General features: G+C 30.2%; 1 protein-coding gene across 1 annotated transcript in view; it reads left to right on the top strand.

Moving 5' to 3' along the window:
- The first annotated feature begins 2,854 nt into the window (after positions 1-2,854).
- The window catches only part of SI (sucrase-isomaltase), a 99,815-nt gene continuing 80,004 nt past the window's right edge, over positions 2,855-22,665 (top strand). The window contains exons 1-12 of the mRNA XM_003817701.4: positions 2,855-2,918; positions 5,338-5,455; positions 6,683-6,816; positions 12,104-12,221; positions 12,471-12,580; positions 13,812-13,963; positions 15,924-16,095; positions 18,003-18,102; positions 19,062-19,174; positions 21,515-21,640; positions 22,241-22,372; positions 22,460-22,579. Of these exons, the coding sequence (XP_003817749.2) occupies positions 5,338-5,455; positions 6,683-6,816; positions 12,104-12,221; positions 12,471-12,580; positions 13,812-13,963; positions 15,924-16,095; positions 18,003-18,102; positions 19,062-19,174; positions 21,515-21,640; positions 22,241-22,372; positions 22,460-22,579 (1,395 nt within the window). The 5' untranslated portion in view covers positions 2,855-2,918. The remainder of the gene's footprint in view (positions 2,919-5,337; positions 5,456-6,682; positions 6,817-12,103; positions 12,222-12,470; positions 12,581-13,811; positions 13,964-15,923; positions 16,096-18,002; positions 18,103-19,061; positions 19,175-21,514; positions 21,641-22,240; positions 22,373-22,459; positions 22,580-22,665) is intronic.

Here is a 22,665-nt window from a genome sequence, read left to right as displayed (position 1 = left end):
ATGATTCACTTTTGGTGTTCACAACTCATCCTGCCTGCTGACTATCCAACTCCAATTTGGGGGTCATTTTGCTTATAAAGTTTTAAAGTTTTTGGACAACTTTATATTCATAATTGAAATTTTAAGAATTTATATTTGTTTTTAAATAAAATGATATGTTTTAAGTTAAAACGCCTTTTTAATTACTGTACATAACTTCCTTATGCTTATAATTGAATACATTTATTTTGTGATTTTTATCTGAATTTACCTTCTAAGCATTTTTTGAACACCTTATTCTATTGATTGAGGTTCATTGTTGGAACCAGAGCTAGGGTGGCAGAAGTAATTGCTTAAAACAAAGGCCAGTTTGTCGACATGACAGGGAGATAAAGATACGAAATAGAAGGTACACAAATTCAAAATCACACAAAGTTTTTTTTTCTGTCTGTTTCTTTAAGACTTTTTTTAAATTATACTTTAAGTTCTAGTACATGTGCACAATGTGCAGGTTTGTTACATATGGATACATGTGCCATGTTGACGTGCTGCACCCATTAACTAGTCATTTACATTAGGTATATCTCCCAATGCTATCCCTCCCCCCTTCCTCCACCTCATGACAGGCCCCAGTGTGCGATGTTCCCCTTCCTGTGTCCAAGTGTTCTCATTGTTCAATTCCCACCTATGAGTGAGAATATGCAGTGTTTGGTTTTTTGTCCTTGCGATAGTTGGCTGAGAATGATGGTTTCTAGCTTCATCCATGTCCCTACAAAGGACATGAACTCATCCTTTTTATGGCTGCATAGTATTCCATGGTGTATATGTGCCACATTTTCTTAATCCAGTCTATCATTGATGGACATTTGGGTTGGTTCCAAGTCTTTGCTATTGTGAATAGTGCCGCAATAAACATACGTGTGCATGTGTCTTTTTAGCAGCATGAAAATCACACAAAGTTTTTAACTGGAGAGAACAAAAGCTGTTACTTGAAATATTTCTATAAATAAAGGAACATGTAAAGGAGGACTAGTTAAAACTTGACAGAGGCTTATCGTTTCAATTCAAAGATGTGGAAAGCTGGAAAGAATCTTTGCTCTCACTTTTAAAGGAAGAAATAAAAAGACAACTTGTTAACTATTTCTCTTGAATCTATCAGAAAACTAAAATTAAAGGGAAAACAATTGATCTGAAATATAAGATTTATCAATGTTGTTGCATAAATCAGTAGTTTATAACTTTTCATCACTGAGTAGTTTGCTATTGTATGGATATGCCAGAGTTTACAGACACTTTTGTTGTTTCCAGTTTGGGGAAATTATCAATAAAGCTGTTATACAAATTGGTATACAAAATTTACAATCAGCTTGTCTATATTTACTTCATGGAGTTTTGATTTAGATTATATTTTATGTGTAGATCTAATAGTGGCAAACTGGCAGCTTAATACTGAGTTTTGCAGTCTATGAATATGGCATATCTCTCAATTTTTAAAATCTTTAACTTTTTCATAAACATTTTTTGGTGCTATTCTAATTGATAATCTAGCTATCCATCAACTTATATCTCTGTCTATATCTATATTTTAGTTTCAGTTTCCAATTCTTCCTTGCTATTATGTAGGATCATGATTGATCTTTGTATGTTGACCTTATATCCTGTGACCTTGCTTTGCTTGCCTATTGGTTCTAGGAGCTTTGAGTTCATTTAGTGAGATTTTACACATATAAAATAATGTGGCATATGAATAGAGAGTAAATCACTCAAAAGTTTTATTATATTTTTCCTATTTAGATCATTCTGGACTGATTTTAAACTTTTTGCTATATAACTGATTTTATATACTGAAATTTCTCCTTTATATAGCTACTGAGTCTTACAACAATCTATGCATACTTTTTTTAAATTTTCTTTTTAGACTCATATTTAGTTTGCTTCAAAAACTAATTGCTCTACTTTATGCAAACACATTATTTTAATATATATTTTGTTGAAAAGATAGTATCCAGATGGTATGCAAGGCTTAGACTCTGACAATTTCAGAGTCAAATTGGGGTCAATAATAATTAAGCAATATTAGCTCATATAATTCTCTTAGTGATTTTATAGGTAGTATTTTGCCCACAATTTCTCAGGTAAGCATAGTACAGCCAGCATTTATATCCAAATTTATTATATCAAATCCATTGCTTTTAAACATTATGCTAGCTTAAACCAGTAGTGTAATTAATTTTATACATTTTACTACATGAAATGAGAAGGTTTACAATATGATTTTTTATAATTCAATGAGTGCTATCTGTGGTAAATAAATAGATAAAAATGTTGATTTTATCTCTAAATTACTGATCTGGGCACCTCTACTTTATGTTTTATACTTAAGGATTTGGTCACTTTTTCAACCTTAAGTTCGAAGACAAGATACAGGGAATAATTTTTATTTAATCATTACTTTTTATAAAATATTATCTTCTAATTGTTATATCCTGAAAATTTTTCACAGATTCTGTCTTTCAAATATGTTTCTACTTTCCAGTGAGGATCTAAATTGCACATAATGAGACAAAATAGTTATTATAACAAAATCCAAATATAAAATAAATATGATTTTGAAAGGAGAAAAAATAGAAAGAACTACTTTTATGTTCTTAAGATATTAATAGTTCACAGCTTTGAGAAATCGAAGAGTATCTGACAGTACAATTACTAATTAACTTAGATTCCCAGAGAGAAACATTTATGTAAACTACTTTCAGGGTTAAGGCTTTTAACAATTGTATGTTGAGCAGAAGATTATTAAATACTGATAGGCTGGTGAGGGTGCAATAAAACTTTATGAGTAGGTCAATATATACCTAAGCAGCTTTCCTTGATCATTATTTTGGCAGCCTTATCCAAGTCTGGTACAACATAGCAAAGAGAACAGGCTATGAAATAAGGTAAGTCTATGGCTCATAAGTTTTTTGTTATTTTTATGTTTTGAACTAATTATATTTTTTCTTAATTTGTGTTAGCAGTATTCCCGTCTATCTGCACTAGGCTAAAATAGCAATATCATATATTTTAAGTTGCCATTTGAAATATGTAGTACCTTGTATTAAACAGGAAAAAATATTTCTAATTTTTTTTTAAATACAGGATTTTTTTTGGCCCAACTCTTCATTATAACTTTTGTAAGACTTAGGTGGACTCATAGCAAGTTTTCTTTAATGACTCTATATGAAAAAAAATGAGTACTGATTAAGATTTTGAAAAATAGATGAATAATAAAGTATGCTTAAATATATTTTAAGAAAATCTATATAAAATAGAATGCTACATTTATAAAACATTACTGTTTTATAGCTGCCCTTTTAAAGATCATTCATCAAGTTGTTATACAATAAAGTATTATTCATCTTCATAATAAATATGCAGAGAAAGGGTATCAATATATATTTTCCAAGAAGAGTTGCTTAAAATTACTGTAATCCAAAATTACAGGGATCATATTTTTTTATCACAGTAATTTTAAGCAATTGTTTTAAATTTTGTTTTGATTTTTCTAGACAAAGGAGAGTTTGTTTCATGACAAAAATGCATTTTTTAAGACTTCCCTTACCAAAAAGGAAAGCACAATTCTCATTATTGACTTCTTGGTAGCAAAGTAGGTTATCACTTCAAATGAGATTTACACTTATTTAAAGTTGTACACTAAATGTAACTTTGTCATTTCTCAACATAACATCACGCGACTGGGCTTCATTTTTCAAACAGCTTTGTATGTTACCTGTTGCTCTGTTTACTTTACATTCATTTTCTTTGAAAATTACTGATGCAATAAAGAGCTTACATATCTGGAACAGAAAATTGTATACTAAGAATAAATGCTAATCTGCAGATATTCATTTATAAGCTATACTAAAAAATTAAGTTTTTGCTTACTTAATATTAGTCTCTGACTACTTTTATAATTTTTGCTAACAAGAATGTAACGATCTAATTGAGGAAATTAACATATACATAAATAATTGCAATGGACATTTAATATGCTATGGTAAATGAAGAAAGGATAGATTAACTGTGCCTCAGAGTGGTAAGGAACTCACCATGGCATTTGAATTGAGCAAAATTTAGAATTCACCTAGAAGAGTGGATGGGGAGGGATTGAAATTGAACAGCAGGTATGAAGGCAATATGTTATCTAAAAATTATGCTGTGGTGCTGGGGATAAAATGAAGGCATAATTCTAAAAATACTTTGAAGATAAAGTCAAATGGACTTATTGAATGATTGAATGTTGTAAAACATATGGAAGAAGGAAAAAAAGTGTTTAGGTTGGGACAACTGGGTACATGAGTTGACATAGTTACAGAACAGGGACCATTGTGAGACCAAAAAAAAAAAAAACAAACAAACCGTGATTTTAAACCCAATAATTTTTTAAAGCACTTACTGTAGTAATTCTAAGTTCTACTTTGGTATATGTCTTTGAATTAAGATTTATACTAAAATCATAGAATACAGATAATCCATGGAAACTTGAGAACTAAGAAAAATAAGATATATGTGGTCAAAATTAAATTAAACAAATATGCTTTCAGATAATTATTGGAGATGTGTTCTTTCCTGTCTACATTTGGGTATCTTCCATATGCTACCTCAAAAGTATAATGTCATTTAATAATAAATATGTATTTTTGATATAAGAGTTTTGTATATCTCATTTGCTGCTGTTTGATGAAGGAACTTGGTGAAAATTCAAAAGATTTTTAAACAGAGTAGCAACTCCCAAATATATACTATTCTATCAAATATATGTATTTATGTTCTTTTCGACAATATTGTGGAAAGTTGTGTTGGAATTAGAGAGAGGAGAGTTCAAGAAAAAAACTGAAGTTTTTAACTTTGAACTATAACTTATTCTTTGTTAAGCTTTAAGTTCCTGATCAGTAAAATGCGAATAACTATTTCCTTCATAGAATTGTTGTGAGAATTGAGAAACAGTGCAAGTGGAAGCCTTTGCCTTGCAAAATGCTCTAAATGAGAAGGCAAGACACACCTACTTGAAGATCTTTTTTTCCATCTGTATTTTCATCTTAGTGTACTACTACTACTGTAATGTGCATCAGTAATTCATTCCTTTTACTTTAAATTGCATGTGTTGCTTACATTTTATATCAGTATAAGTTTCAGGTTATTAAGTACATGCTTAATATATTATTAAGTAGGTGCTTAATTTAGGATTTTATGTAAGTGCTGTCTTCAACTCTGCATTATACTTAGTAAAAAAAGAATATGTAATTTCATGAGAATTGTTGGTGGTTTATTATAGTTATATATTTTACATTTTAAATATATATTCTTTTCTGTTTTTAGATGGCAAGAAAGAAATTTAGTGGATTGGAAATCTCTCTGATTGTCCTCTTTGTCATAGTTACTATAATAGCTATTGCCTTAATTGTTGTTTTAGCAACTAAAACACCTGCTGTTGATGGTAAGTAGTACATTAAAAGCATGGCTACATTATCGTGAAGTTAGGAGGAAGTTACTCCACAATAGTTATAGGTTTTAAAAAATAATCTGTGTAAGATGAAACACTCATAGAAAAATCCAGGGTAAGTTACACAATTACTTCAACTTTTTCTATTCATTATATTCCATTTATTTCAATGATGAGCTATTGTAATTAAGGAATCCATGTGCTTTGACATTAATTGCCTTCCCTAGCTACTTGACAAAGAGCAAAGAGGCAAAGGGATCAAATCGTTAATGTAAGGTGGAATAATCGCCTACTGGTGTGAGCATCATCTCATTAGTGGGAAAACCTGGGTTTTTGCTCCAGCCTTCACACACTTGCAAAGGAAATAAGGATTTTAGCAAATATTCTTTGTTCTGGTTAGATTTTATTTTAAGGAGAGAGAGAGGTTGTATGAGAAAGGCAGGTAGAGGAAAGTTGAAAAAAGACTTGGATAGTTTAATTATCTTTTTCTGAATATTTTAATTCTAATTTAGAGTTGGTACATACGGAATGCTGAATCTCTTCATTATTCTCTCTTGAGCAAATCAGCATTGTAAAGGATGTTACACATTATCTTCTAGACTACAGTTAGCATTTCCTATTCCTGTTAATCTTTTGTTTTACCTACTTCCAGAAACTGAGAGCTTACTGTATTATGAAGCAATATATTTTAATGATATCTCATTGCTGGAATGTTATTTATATGGCGTTGGTATCTACCATTCTTCGCTATTCCAGCTTTCTCTACTTTACCTATCAAATTATTCCCTTGCAAGGGATAATTTGAATAACTTTCACCTACTTTCCTCTTCTCTAATTTCTTCTCACCTTCTCTATATGTTTTTCATAACTCATATTGCTCCATCTTCTTTCTTCAGCTATAAAATACAAGTTGTAAATACAGTATGAATGTATATTTTGTTACCTTCTGAATCTACACCAAGTCCTTTTGTAAATATATTTTGTATTTCTGCAGAAACAGTCAATAGGATTCTACACTGTCAATTTTAAAAGTATGATTGGATCTTTTCCTTTTGATGACTAGTGCTTGAATTTGTGGGTCTTTTTAAATGCAAAATTTATTTTAAAATTTTCATTTTATATGAATTCATGTATTCTTTCAAAAAGTACTTATTACTTGATAATTCTGAGAAAATTAATTTAATGTCATGTTTTATTTTATTGAGTTTTTTCCTCCCCCAGAAATTAGTGATTCTACTTCAACTCCAGCTACTAATCGTGTGACTACAAATCCTGATTCAGGAAAATGTCCAAATGTGTTAAATGATCCTGTCAATGTGAGAATAAACTGCATTCCAGAACAATTCCCAACAGAGGTCTGCAGCAAAAGTCTTTAATATTTTTAATGACTATATACATTATTATATTAAGATAATTGCTGAATATTGGATTGATCTTATTTAATAAAGGTCTAGACATAAATTAGGCTGAATTTATCATTTTATTATAGCTTCCTATTAAAAATGATAGATAATAGAAGTTACTGGCCTTGCTTTCCTTTATCTCTGCTCAATTTAAATTAACAAGTTAATATTCATCCATATTTAACAAGTTATAGTTAATTTTATAAATCTTCATGAAATTCTGTCATCTCAAATCTACTTCTTGAAGAAAGTATACCTTTGATAATATAGAACATTTAGGAGGGAGTTTATATGTTCCAGTAGAGTATTTGTAATGATAGCATTAAGAAGTATCTGTGGAAAACAAAATGATACTCATTTTATGAAAATTATTAATTGTTTTTAATTTAGCAATTAGAAGTGAAGAAGAGAAAATGGAGAAAATTAGGAGTAACCAATTGGATTCATGTAACCCAAGTTCACTCTTCCTTTTTTTTCCCACAAACCTGTGTGGGAATAAAAGTCATTGTGTGTGGGTGTATATGTACACTCCTTCATGGGTATCCTCGGGGAATTGGTTTCAGGACTTCTGAGGATACCAAAATATGCAGATGTTCAAATCTCTCATATAAAATGGCAGTATTTGCATATAACCTATGCACATTCTCCTGTATACTTTAAATCATCTGTAGAGTATTTATAACTCTAATACCATGTAAATGCTATACAAATAATTGTTATAATGTATTGTTTTTTATTTACATTATTTTTATTACCATGTTGATATTTTTTGTTCCTTGAAATATTTTTGATCCACAGTTTGTTGTATCCACAGATGCAGAGGGCTGACTCTATATATTGACATTTTGCAAATATTTGCATTTGCAAATATGATATGCAATTACAAATGTCACCTTCTCCACTCCACCTTACCACACACAAATTAACGGAATAAACTATAACATTTATTTTGTCCCTATTCTATCTTCCCTACATCATAGTAAGCATGTAATTTTCTAATTAATTTGAAAAAAAATTGAAAGAGATGAGATTTTCCTTTGAGTAACATTACAAATAATAGATCCTATAGCTTACCTGCTGATAGAAGAGCTAAATAACATAGTATTTACTGAGATACACTGAGGAAAGTGGCCAGATATTCTCTTTACTTAACCTTCTTAGGTTAAGTAACCTTGCAGTGGGCAGAGATCGCGTCACTGTACTCCAGCCTGGGTGACAGAGCGAGACTCCGTCTCGAAAGAGAGAGAGAGGGGGAAAGAGACAGAGAGAGAGAGAGAGCAATGATTGAAGCTGAACATAGAATTCTATTAGGAACAATATGGGTTTTGAAGGTCTTATAGGGAAACAATATTTGAAAGTCAGTGGTTTACATTTTTCTTGCCTAATATTAGTCTTTAGTGTCAACCTAAACTGTTAGATTGCTGAAGAATGTTTTCAGTGTGAAATAAACTATATTTGTGAAGTAAGCAAGTTAAACTTCAGCCAATATATTTATGCTTGTTATTTATAAAAAGACAACTTACAGTTTTAAAAGTTTAACTTAGTATATCTCAAAAGAATTTGAGTGTTTTCTTGACATTTTTAACTAGGAAAAGTGCAAGTTAACAAAATGATTTTAAAGAGATTATCATTTAAATGGTATCTTATTCATAAAGTTTTGGATTTATATGGAAGCTTAGACTGTTTTTCAAGGCTAAATTAATATTCCAGTGTCACTTTGCTAGTTTACAGGCAAAACTGGAATTAGAACAGTGGTATGCAAATTTCAATGTGAGCTCATGTTTCACGAACTCAGTAGTCACTGTTCTTTAACTAGCATGTCATAATTTTCTAAGTAGATGAATTTTCAAGGTAGCATTTTTCTATTATAGGAAATGGATTTAAAAAATAAATCATAAAGGAATGAAAAATGAAATCTACCTGAAATTAGAAAACGGGCCTAAATATTTGCCTTTTTTTTTGCTTTTGGAGATGTTGCAATTTTCAAATATGATTTTTATTCAAACTTTGTCACTCAGGGTTTTTTTTGTTGTTGTTGTTGTTATTTACAGCTATGTATCTTTAATAGTACTTTTCATTAAATACCCTAAAGATTCTTTAAAATACTTCAAATGTTAATTTTCCACCATCTTAACGGATCAACTAAAGCAATTATTTATCATCTTAAATATATACACTTACTCTTTTAAATATTTGAGAAGCATTCCATCTGACTAAATATTATTTGTTCCAAATGCAGTGGTAGAGATTGAAGTTGGTTAAAGCAACGATTTTCTAAAAATTTCCTTAATTTAAAAAAAAAGATTTATCTTAGGTTTTCATATACATGAGGATAGATCATGATTGTTAAATATTGGAAAATTGGTTATATTAAACTTACTGTATAAATTATTGTATACTAGAAATGGCATGTTTATTGTATGTTAGAAAGGGCATGTTTACTTATTGCACAATGATGACAAAATATGGAATAATCAAATGGTTACCTAAGTAACAGCCATAATTCCATGCAAAGTGCATTAGCTCGGGCTGCCATAACAAAATTCCACAGAATGGGCAGCTTAAACAATATCAATTATTTTCTCACAGTCTTGGAAGCTAGATGTCCAAGAACAAGGTGTCATCAAGGTTGGTTTCTAGTGAGGCCTCTCTTTCTCGCTTGTAGACAGCTTCCTTCTCATTTTATCCTCACATAGTATTTCCTCTTCGTGCACAGAGAGAAAGAGATCTTTGCTGTCTTTTCCTCTTCTTATAAGGACACCAGTCCTAATGAATTAGGGCCCCACCCTTATATCCTTATTTAAACTTAATTAACCCCTGAAAGGACCTATCTCCAAATACCTTCACATTGGGGGTTAGAGCTTCAACATATGAATTTCGGGGGCATAATACAGTGAATATATATATCTACATATTGAATACACATATATTATTACATATGAAATTATTACATTTACTATATAATCACTTATAATTGTATATACATATATATGATAAAATATGTTAAAATATGATAAATTTATTATACTTTTATTTGCTAGAGTTTAACTGTGTCAAATGAAGGCAAAAGGAAAATAATTAGATGAGAAATTAAAAATAATGAGGAAAATGCCTAAAACCCTGAAAAATAGGAAGACCAACTAAACATAAATAGCAAGTATCAAAATCTTCGCAAGATAAATTAAAATTACTAATATTTTGAAAGCAACAACAGGGAGATACATTTTTAATTAATATATTGGAGTGTATATGTAGTAGGTTAAATAATGTTTTCCAAAAATTCGTGTCTACTTGGAATCACAGAATATGAGCTTATCTGGGAATATAGTTTTCCAGAAGCAATTAGTTAAGATGTAGTCGTAGTAAATTAATTTGGGCCTTGCGTCGAATGACTAATGTCCTTATAAGAGGAAGGAACCACACACAGAGACAGACAGGGAAGAAAGCCCTGTGAAATGGAAGCAAAAATTGGAAAAATGCGCCTATAAGCCAAGGAATGCCAAGGATTGCCAGGAGCCACTAGAAGCTAGAGAGAGACAAGGGAGAATTATTTTGTGAAGCCTTTGGAGGCAGCATGGCTCTGCTGACACCTTGAGTTAGGACTTACAACCTCCAGTATGGTGAGAGAGTAAATTTCTGTTGCTTTAAGTCACCTTTTCCATGGTTGTTATGAAAGACATAGGAAACTAATATGGCATATTTTCAGGAAATTAACGTAAGCCTATTTTACTATATATTTTTAATTATGTAAATTGTGATTATAGTGTGCTTATTTCTTTCCTTTTATTTTTTAAACTTAGCACCCTTGTGTGTTTTATAGATGTATTTATATAAATGTATTTAGAGTTTTATATACAAATCTTTCATAGAGACTGCTGTAAATAATTTTTTTTTGTGGAATTGTCTCTTTGTATTGCTAGGTATTTCTACAGGTTAGATAATTGGAGATAAAATTGCCTGATCAAAAGTTGCACACACTTTAGACTCTGATAAGTTATTAGATCCAATTGTACCCCAGTTTGCAATGTATATGTGTATATGTGTGTTTGGGTATGAATATATAAATACATACTCAAACATACACATATATATATGGTGTTTAGAGAGATTTTATATATATAATATATGTATATATACATATAATTATATATGTATATAATCATATATGTATATTTATTATACATAAAAATAAAACTGTGTATTTTTATTCTATATAAACATATTTTATATATAATATATGCTTTAATATATAAACAAATATATCAAAATATATTTTACATATAATAAATATACATATATCCCATATACTTATCTATTTAAATATTATATAAAATATATAAATATATAGTACATATACTATATATATTATATGCGTGTGTGTGTGTCTGTATCTGATACCATTTTAATTTGAGGATAAAATAGGAGAAAGGTTAGTGCACACTTTCAGCTGATTAAAATGGAGGCTTTTAAAAACTTATTTTCATGGAAAGTAAGCAAAGGGGAAAATCCTACAATTTTTCAAATTATGAAAGTGTGTCACACTATTAAATTTACATAGATTTATAATTATACTGCTATTCATGCATAGCATCACTATTTTGCTAAACTATTTATAAATAAACATTTATAATTTTTCTTTCACTTCAGATAGTATTTCCATATGGTTAAAAAAATTACTGAGAATTTAGTATTTTGCTTTATTAATTGAATGCTATTGCAGCAACTACTTGTGATACCTGGCACATAAACTAGTTAAGATAGTTTAAATAATTAAATATGAACTAGTAAGTAGGTAGAATTAAATCCCTTACACATTTTAAGTGGGTTTAAATTCAGGGCCATATTTTCATCCTCCTAGTTTAAATTTCAGCTTGATACATAATTAGTACAAAATAAATATTTCAGTTCTTCCATGTCAATACCATGACAACAGAATAAATTATAATTACTTAGAGATCAGGTTCCTTTAAAATACATGAGCTTACAAAAATTTGTATAGATACGTGATTTTAATAATCACATCTCAGGTCATAAATTTCTGACAGGGTGTAATTAATTCAATTTATTAAATACTTGTATTTCTTCCAGGTAGAAGAAACAAAAGAGCAAATGCTATTTTGGCATATTATACATTTGAAAAAATTAGATTATTTTAAAATATTCATTCCTTGGAAAAATAGAGACTGGGACATCTGATAATAGTAGTAATGATATAATTCCTTTAAAAATATTTTATCAGGGAATTTGTGCACAGAGAGGCTGCTGCTGGAGGCCGTGGAATGACTCTCTTATTCCTTGGTGCTTCTTCGTTGATAATCATGGTTATAACGTTCAAGACATGACAACAACAAGTATTGGTAAGAAGTCCTCTGTTATAATGATTCAATAAGATATATTCTAACTGGAGCGAAAATGTGGAAAAATACCTTAAATAGAATCAAATAAGAAATATGTTCCTGAGAATGTTCAAATTCCTTATTTTTGCATGATTGTAACAAATTTAAAAAGTACTCATTTGTGGTAAATACAATAACATAAATATATTTAATAATTTTTGTTAACATTATAAATCAAGTCACTCATGGCAGCTTTTTTTATTCTTTAAGGAGTTGAAGCCAAATTAAACAGGATACCTTCACCTACACTATTTGGAAATGACATCAACAGTGTTCTCTTCACAACTCAAAATCAGACACCCAATCGTTTCCGGTTCAAGGTTCGGTTTTTAAGGTTTCCAAAGATTTAATACTAAAAGACATTTGATGGGCTGGGCGCGGTGGCTCACGCCTGTAATACCAGCACTTTGGGAAGCCGAGGTGGGCGGATCACGAGGTCAGGAGATGGAGACCATCCTGGCTAACAGGGTGAAACCTCGTCTCTATTAAAAACACGAAAAATTAGCCAGGCGTGCTGGCGGGCGCCTGTAATCCCAGCTACTCGGGAGGCTGAGGCAGGAGAATGGCGAGAACCCGGGAGCTGGGGCTTTCAGTGAGACATTTGATGAACACACCTTTCATCCTACAAATACATTTTCTCTCTTGAGAAATATTTATTCCAAGGCAAAGAATTAATTAAACTGCACTTCTCTCAAATTGTTTATGCAAATGTAACATACGAATAATAATAGTGTGCTCTGCACTTATTTTTGGAGGCTTTAAATAATATCGTTCATGTAAAATATTTAGCTTAATGCCTTGAAGAAAATAAACATTCTCAAGAAACATTTGAAAATTTTTATTATTTAAACTACAGGCTATGATAGAAGATTAATCTAAAATTTAATTTGAGAAAAGTGTTAGTGTCGTATACATGCAACATAATACTTTCACTGATTATAAATTTTATTCATGATTTTAAAAACTATGATTCTTTTTTTTAGCATGTAGTTTACTAGTATAAATATTTTGGATTTGGAAGTAAAAACAGCACCAAATTCTTTGTATATCACCTTTTTAGCAATAATTTCACTGGAACTAAATTTTTCTTTTTCTCAGTGATTCTGCTTTATTTCAGTGCTTCTGTTTAGTTTCTATAAATTTTTTTAAACAAAATTTCTTATCTTTATGGGTAAGATTCTTATCTTTATATAGTTATATAAGGACCCAAACACTGAAAAGCATTGAGATTGATTAAATTCACAAAGGTCTAATATTCTGTAATCAATATTTGGTAATACTGTCATTTTTATATCAGTCAATAAAAATCTGTACTTAATTTTATACATAATACTTCATAACCAAATAATTCTTGTATTTGTTTAAAATTTATATACTTTATCTGTGCATAGCCCTTCAAAAATATTAAAATTAAGGTTCTGAATTAATACTCTTCTATGAAACTAATCACCACGTTATTTTTTATTTGGAACTTGCATTTAATAATTCAGAATTGGGATATTAAATAATAGTTTAGAATCAAGTAATGCTACCTTGCTTAAATCTTTCCAGATTACTGATCCAAATAATAGAAGATATGAAGTTCCTCATCAGTATGTACAAGAGTTTACTGGACCCACAGTTTCTGATACATTGTATGATGTGAAGGTTGCCCAAAACCCATTTAGCATCCAAGTTATTAGGAAAAGCAATGGTAAAACTTTGTAAGTGTATTATTTTACAATTATATAAGTTTATTCTATTATTATAGAATTGGAAAGTCTTAATTTCAAGACATTTTCAGTAGAAATAAATTTCCTCCCAAAAGAGGGTAGGTGGATAGGTTTATAAAAATTACGGTGATAAAGGAGTTTGGTTTCTTGTGGATGAAAGATACTGGAACATAAATTAGAATCTACAAATAAAGGTTGAACAAAGATGAAGGTGGAGAGCTTCACTAATGCAACCCTAGCCTTGCATATATTTGTACATACCTAGAATAGCTCTTGTGTCTTTCCCCCTTATATTTATCGTATTTTGTTGCCGATTTGTAGAATCAGACAGTTACTATTCAAAGACCAAAGAGGAGTTATTTCCCATATTAATATTAAAATAATTTATATATATGTAGAATCCAATATAGAATGAACACCTTCATTATGATTGTATGAGGGGTGTAGGTGCAAGAGATTTGGTAATTTCCTAGGAATGGTTTCAAGATAAATGCTCTTGTATCCCCAAGAATTGTTAATAAAGCAATTGTCAAGATTAAATCTCAGCAATTACTCTTATTAAATGTATCTTAGTACTTTTGTTTATGACTTTGTGTTAAATCATAAAAATATTAAATGCCATGTGAAATAAGCCAGGCACAAAAAGACAAATACTGTATGATCTCCCTTATATGTTGAATCTAAAACATGTTGAGACCATAGAAGCAGAAAGTAGAATTATGGTTTCCAGAGGCTGGGAGTGGAGGAGAATGGGGGAGATGTTGGTCAAAGGATTAGACAGAAACAACATGTTTTTGAGACCAATCAACATGATGACTATAGTTAATAATAAAATAATAATTTAATATATATTGCAAAAGTACTAAGAGACTACTATAAATTCTAAATGTGTGGTAAAAAGTATGTGGTGTGGTGGATATGTTAATTAGTTTTATCATCAAATAATGTACATCAAAACATCATATTGTCTCCCATTAATACAGACCTCCCTCAGTATCCATGGGAGACTGCTTTCAGGATAATCCCCGCTCCCCCACTGAGTATACCAAAATCCATGGATGCTCAAGTTCCTTATATAAAATTGTATAATATTTGCATATAAACTATGCACATCTTCTTGTATACTTAAATCATTTCTAGATTACTTATAATAATGAATACAATGTAAATTATACATAAAGAGTTTTTATACTATATTGTTTAGTGAAGAATGACAAGAAAAATAAGTCTGTATATGTTCAGTATAGATGCACCATTCTTTTCTTTCCTCTTAAATAGTTTCCATCTCTGGTTGGTTGAATCCATGAATTCAGAACTCACAGATATGGAGGGCTGACTGTATATGCAATGACTAATTGTCAATAAAAATAAAAGCATAAAAATCATAAACATCATTTAGCATTTCTTGTAGTACATATTTCATCTGCATAACACATAAAACTTTTTGGGGGAAAAATGCTTTCAAACTTAAATTTAAGTGTGGAAGCCAGTAAAATACTGTATTTTAAAATCTAGTACCTAGAGCAAGCAGAATTGTGTTTGAAACTTGGCTCTCCTGCCTACCAGTTTGTGACCCCTAAAAACATCAATTAATTATCCCGGTTTGTGTCATCTTTGAAATGTGACTGATAATGGTAGTTATGCTTTGAACTTGTGATGAAAAGTAAAGAAATGGATGTGAAAGATATTGGCAAAAATTGTGTTGATGCAGTGAACAAATTTATTTTATGGTGTAATTTGTGTGTTTCTAAGAAGTGACCAAAGCTAACCACTGGCATGTTTAAAATGAAATATTCTGGATTATGTTAACATAAACCTGTATCTGGTAGAACATTTTTTTTATTTTTATATATATATATATATATTTATATATATATATATTTATATATATATATATTTTTATATATATATATATATATTAGATTATTTCTTTATTTCTTTTATGGTGCAGGTTTGACACCAGCATTGGTCCCTTAGTGTACTCTGACCAGTACTTGCAGCTCTCAACCCGTCTTCCAAGTGATTATATTTATGGTATTGGAGAACAGGTTCATAAGAGATTTCGTCATGATTTATCCTGGAAAACATGGCCAATTTTTACTCGAGACCAACTTCCTGGTGATGTAAGAAATTATTTTTCTTGTTATAAATAAAATCATTATATTGCAGCAGATGATAATCTTAGCATATTTGAAAACAACATTTATTTTAACTGATCAACTAAACTATTTCAATGTCACTGATACCAATACAGAAGCTTGTTTAGCTTGGGAGGGACAATTGATAGGTTCTAAATTGACTCAGTGACTAACAGATTTTGTAAACGTTTTCACAGGATTTCCAGTTTATAAATGTTTTATTTTGACTCTCATGATCGTATTTTATTATTCCTTTTTCACTCACCTTGTACTTATATCCATCAATGGCTAGCCATTGCACTAGAATAATTCCAAACACTGTTTTACATGTCTTCATATAATACAATGTCTGCCTATCTACCAGATATTATCTCACGCATCTCTGTCCTTCTTACGGTTCTATAATATATGGTCATTTTCCATAACTTCAAATCTTTGCACAGTTTGTTTTTTTGGTAAGTACGGAAACTTAATGTTCTTTATCACTCATATATCATTCAGCACTCAACGAAAATTTTATCTCATAAGAACTTCTCCCAAACTCTCCCATAAGGACTTAGTCTTTATCTTTATACTTGACTTAGTATAATAATCCTATTAGTGTATTATTCCTGTATATGTTTGTTTCTATGTTTGTTGCTCAAAAATGTGAGATTTTTGAGACCAAACATCATAACTTTAAAAAAATATTTTTGATTCATGATGGATTTGGGTCAAACGTTTGTCAGTTATTTCTTTTTAAATGGCAATGCTATTTCTATATCAAAGATAAACCAGTGAGTAGTTGTTTTAAAGAGTTTCATTTGGTACAGAATTATTAATAAATTTTACTAATCTCTGTTTGCAGCATCACTATCTATAATCAACACCAGAGTGAGACTGTCAGAGCTAATTTCCATACATCCTTTCCTTTAAAAATCCTTTAAAAATCCATATCTAATTAGTCAGGAAGTCTTTTTCCTTTCATCATATCAGTGTATTTCCAGTTTGTCTCTATCATGTCAGCTCTTCATCAGCTCTCAAGAAACAGACTACTAAATTTTTATTAGGGTACATATCATTTTGGAAACTCCTGCAGTACCTTGGGCATACATGGGCCTAACTGATAAACATGCCATTACCTTATCATGACTAAGTTATTATTTTTATTTATTTTTATTTTTTATTTTATTTATTTATTTATTTATTTATTTATTTATTTATTTATTTATTTATTTTTGAGACGGAGTCTTGCTCTGTCGCCCAGGCTGGAGTGCAGTGGCGCCATCTCGGCTCACTGCAAGCTCCGCCTCCCGGGTTCACGCCTCCCAAAGTGCTGGGATTACAGGCGTGAGCCACCGCGCCCGGCCTTTATTTATTTATTTTTGAGATGGAGTCTCGCTCTGTCACCTAGGCTGGAGTGCAGTGACGCTATCTCAAATCACTGCGACTTCCGCCTCTTGGGTTCAAGCGATTCTCCTGCCTGAGCCTCCTGAGTAGCTGGGATTACAGGTGCGTGTCACCACCCCCAGCTAATTTTTTGTATTTTTAGTAGAAACAGGGTTTCATCGTGTTAGCCAGGATGGTTTCAATCTCCTATCTCATGATCCACCCACCTGGGCATAAGTTATTAAAATTAATGTAATTAAAATGAAACAGGACAGTTAAGTAACATATTAATAGTATTATATATGTTATATATTTTATACATTACTATATTAATAATGTTAAAAAGTTTGAAGTTTTTTGTTTTACCTATAATGTTTCACTGGTACACATAGTGAAGACAATTTGTGTAGAAACAGGAGAAGTAAATTATAGCAACAAATTAATTCATGAAGAGCATAGAAAATATATAATATTTTTGTTTTAAATATATTTGAAAATCGTATTTTCAAATTCTTGCCTTATAGAATAATAATAATTTATACGGCCATCAAACATTCTTTATGTGTATTGAAGATACATCTGGAAAGTCATTCGGTGTTTTTTTAATGAATAGCAATGCAATGGGTAAGAATAATTCATTTGATAATATATTTATAGATTTCACTTGAAATGTTTTAACTGCTCTCTTTATTTCAATCATTCATATTGTATGTGAGAGTAAACTCTATTATAGTTAATATTAACATGTGACATTATTATAAGAAGATTTTGAAATTAAAGACAAAATCAATTTTTGCATGCCAGCACATCTATTTTGGGGAGAGTATGCTATGCTGTGGTATTCAGGCACCCTATTTTCCTTTCAAAGGAATATCGAAACACATCCATGCCAATGGGCGTTTTCATTCCCACAATCTCATTTGTCGAGATAAGTAAACATGCCACTACAAATGCAAACAAAAAAAGATGTCTATGGAAGTAGAAAAAACAGTATTTTTTTTAGTTTATCATAATTCATATAATGTAGTATTTTATTTTTTAATATTATGAGTGTAGTATCTAATAGGTGAATTGGTGATAACAAAAAATTAAAGAAATTAATCACATTTCAGCAGGATCAGTTTATTACATGGTTTTCCAGCCAGTTACTGTGTCTTATATTTAGAAAAGTTAAATTAAAACTTTTGACATTTTGTCTTTTAGAAATTAATATGTGATAATTTGATCTTTCAGATAATCTTCAATTTAAATGACTAATTAAAAATGCAGTTTTAGAGAAAAATCTTTTGGTTGCCAGAGAACTAATCCTTTGCAACTAACCCTTTGCAACACAATATCCAGGGGAGCTTTTGCCACCATCTGTGAAAGAAAATAGCTGGGATATTTTATTATAAGCCTCAGACATGTTGGCGTTTTACTTTTTTCCTATGTTATTCCTGCATTCAATATTTCATTATTTCTTAATTATTTAAACATATTGTAAAATAATGTAGTTAATACAAATTAATTTAAGTGGACTTTGCAATTAACTACTATAATCCTTTTCACTATTTACATATAAGTTTACCAATTTTATTTTGCAGAGATTTTTATCCAGCCTACTCCAATAGTAACATATAGAGTTACCGGTGGCATTCTGGATTTTTACATCCTTCTAGGAGATACACCAGAACAAGTAGTTCAACAGTATCAACAGGTGTGTTTCAGGTCTATTTTATAAAATTTTTTCTGCATACTTTTATTTCATCTAACATGACCACATATTTAGATGACTTTATTTTACATAGTAGGGGCCTCTTAGCTAAATGTTTTTGAAAATCTTATCATATTTAAGATGCAGCTGGGTGTTTTTTTTTTCCCCTATACAAAGAACTCTACATATACTCAAGTATCTATGTTTCTGAATTCAAAATTTCTTACCTCTAGGCAGCTGAGTTCAAGAATTGGAATTCATTGAGATGTTGAATATTATATATTTACTTATTCATGACTTTATCTGATGGAATAAAGCAAAAGGAACTATCTTATTTAACACTGAGGATAGGCAATAAATGTGTAGGTCATATATCCTTTTGGTCAAAATCCTAGAGGTAACTGAGTTGTGAGAAGACCAATGAATCTAGCCATAAATTCATAGCAGGTAAACTCCAGGAAAATTGGCTCTTATCCTGGGGACTTCAGAAGGTTGAGTTTGAAACCTAGCCTGAAACTTTACATCTCCAGTTACTATCTAAGCAACTCTTATTTACATATTAAGTAACATCTTGTATACCTGAGCCCAATATGGGCTTTAGAGAGGTGGGGAACCCAGGACCTACACTGAAGATGATTCTAAAACTTTCATGTAATTTCTCTCTTCTAACTGTTGATATATATGATTCCTGGTGTTACAATGGAAAAGAAAATTATTTTCATTGGTTTAAGATTTTAAGATTATGCTTATTTTAAAAATCTTATTTTCTTGATATACCTTTTGACATAAAATTCCCATTTGCAAAAATGATCTCAAAAGATAATTGATTACTATAAAAAAAATTTAAATTAGGATCCAAAAAGCTGAAATGAGAGCAGCTAAGGTTTTTTGCAGTTTAATCATTTACAATGTCTAATCATTCCCAAATTCATGTTTATAAATGTAAAATTTAGAAAAGAAGCACAGAAAATTTACAATATCTGTAATATAAAATCATAATTACAGTTCTAGGCTGGCCTACATATAGACTTTGTGTGTGGTTATCACATGAACAAGAGAGAGAAACAACACTCTTTGATATTCCAATTGTCAAACATAAGTTGGTATAGCTATCTCCCACATGTTAAGTAAAGTCAGCAGAATGTCAAACTATTTCAAAAAGAGTATTGTTACATACATGTTGATTCTTCACATATATATGAGAAAAAATTTATGTCAACATATATGTTGATTCTTCACACATATATGAGAAGAAATTTCAATCACATGTCTAAATCTTTAATTCTATGGAACATATGGTGTTTAGGAGTATAGTTTAAAACATACTAATTCTTGAGAGCTTTATTTGATATCAGGTTTATTTGATATCAAGTTTGAAATAAGTTTAGTATTTCATTTGAATAGAAAATAATAACCCAACATGAGTAATTAATTTCTTTTTGATTGTTACCTAGTAACTTTTTACATATGTATCATGGAGAAATCATGGATCCAATATATATATGTATTTAATATATATAATATATATGTATTTAATATATATATTATATATATGATATGTATATAAAAGCCTAAACCAAAGAAAATTTATTATGTTGAGTATGATTATGCATCATATATAACCTAACTGGTTAAAAATAAACACCAGTTACATCCAAATTTCCATGTGCAAAATTATATCATCTGTTGTAATGTGACACTGATATTCTCTTGCACTGAGATTGCTTGGGCCATTACAGAAATAGGAAGAGATGGCGATCCATTTGTCCCCAGGAGGAAGAAATGAAGCTGAGGCACTGCATGTGAATAAGAAAGAGCCTATGCAATAACTGGGTGGGAGCATTGCAGAACATATATTTTATTAACATTTTTGCAAACCAGGAGATAGATAACTGCCAAAATGTAAGGAAACAGAAATTCTGTACTTTTAAACATCTTTTCTGTTTTTCTTGTATGGTGACTTGTAATAGAAAATAGGAGTGTGGTGGAAAATTTTCCCTTTTGTTGTTTATTTGTTGCTTTTCTTGTATTATCTTATTTAACTTTCTACAATAGACAAAACATATCTTGGCAAATGCTACTTTCTGATATGCTACACTTTCTAATTTTTAAACACAAACTAAAACGTGAAGTACAAGACATAAACTTGTTAAAAATTTCATAACACATTCAAATAGAATAGGAAATTGTTTAGAATCCAGGTAACACTAAATGTTTGTTTAAATTATATAAACTTAAATGAATTTTAGAGATATAAGAAAATAAGAGGCACATTAACCTTGGTTATTAATGCTAAATAAATTTATTTCTATTCAAACTAATTACATGCTCATTTACTTTAAGCTTGTTGGACTACCAGCAATGCCAGCATATTGGAATCTTGGATTCCAACTAAGTCGCTGGAATTATAAGTCACTAGATGTAGTGAAAGAAGTGGTAAGGAGAAACCGGGAAGCTGGCATACCATTTGTAAGTAGAATGAAGGGTCCGTGGGAATATATATCGAGTTAAATATTGTCACATAATAAGAACTGTAGGAAATTGTCAGGAATATCTACTATATACATTATATAATATAATTACGAGGCTGCCTTTTAATTGTAAAGTATATTTTATCTCATATGTAATGCCCTTGCCTCCTGAAAGTACAAATTTATGCTTTTGAAGAATCAATTGTTAGTTATACTAGAACAGAATACATATTCCACTGTAAACAAAATCATATTTAGTTTTTAAAAGACCTTAATTTTAGAATCTATATATTTTTTAAAAATTTTCTGAAAAGTGTATTTTTGATTTTTGTATGTTGAAATCCATGTATATAAAAACAATGCATTCTAGTCATTATCACTGACAAATATGAATAATCACTTAATGCTTTTGTACTTAATAATTAGAAAAACCAGTTTACAAACAGTGCAATTGCTTCTTTAGTGAAATGAAAAGGATGGACGTTCATTTATTTTTTAAGGGTTATGTTTATAATACACGTTCAATGGAGTTAAAGATTGACCTGATTAGAGAGCTCTTTCAGTACTATGTATTGAAATATAATCTTCTAACTTTCAGGATACACAGGTCACTGATATTGACTACATGGAAGACAAGAAAGACTTTACTTATGATCAAGTTGCATTTAACGGACTCCCTCAATTTGTGCAAGATTTGCATGACCATGGACAGAAATATGTCATCATCTTGGTAATAATCAATTATACCTTAATACATTTTTAGTGTTTACACATGTGTAAGTTAATAGATTTTGCAGTTTCTTCTTTCTATTATTAGGACCCTGCAATTTCCATAGGTCGACGTGCCAATGGAACAACATATGCAACCTATGAGAGGGGAAACACACAACATGTGTGGATAAATGAGTCAGATGGAAGTACACCAATTATTGGAGAGGTAGAATATGATATTTATTAAAAATGTGTTGCTCAAATTTTCTTCTCTGAAATAATAAAGTTTCTGTGGATGTGCATGTGTGTGTG

Source organism: Pan paniscus, chromosome 2 (assembly GCF_029289425.2).
Source record: "Pan paniscus chromosome 2, NHGRI_mPanPan1-v2.0_pri, whole genome shotgun sequence".
Lineage (NCBI taxonomy): Eukaryota > Metazoa > Chordata > Mammalia > Primates > Hominidae > Pan > Pan paniscus.
The sequence above is the reverse complement of the archived record's forward strand: the minus strand, read 5'-3'. Positions and strand labels throughout refer to the sequence as shown.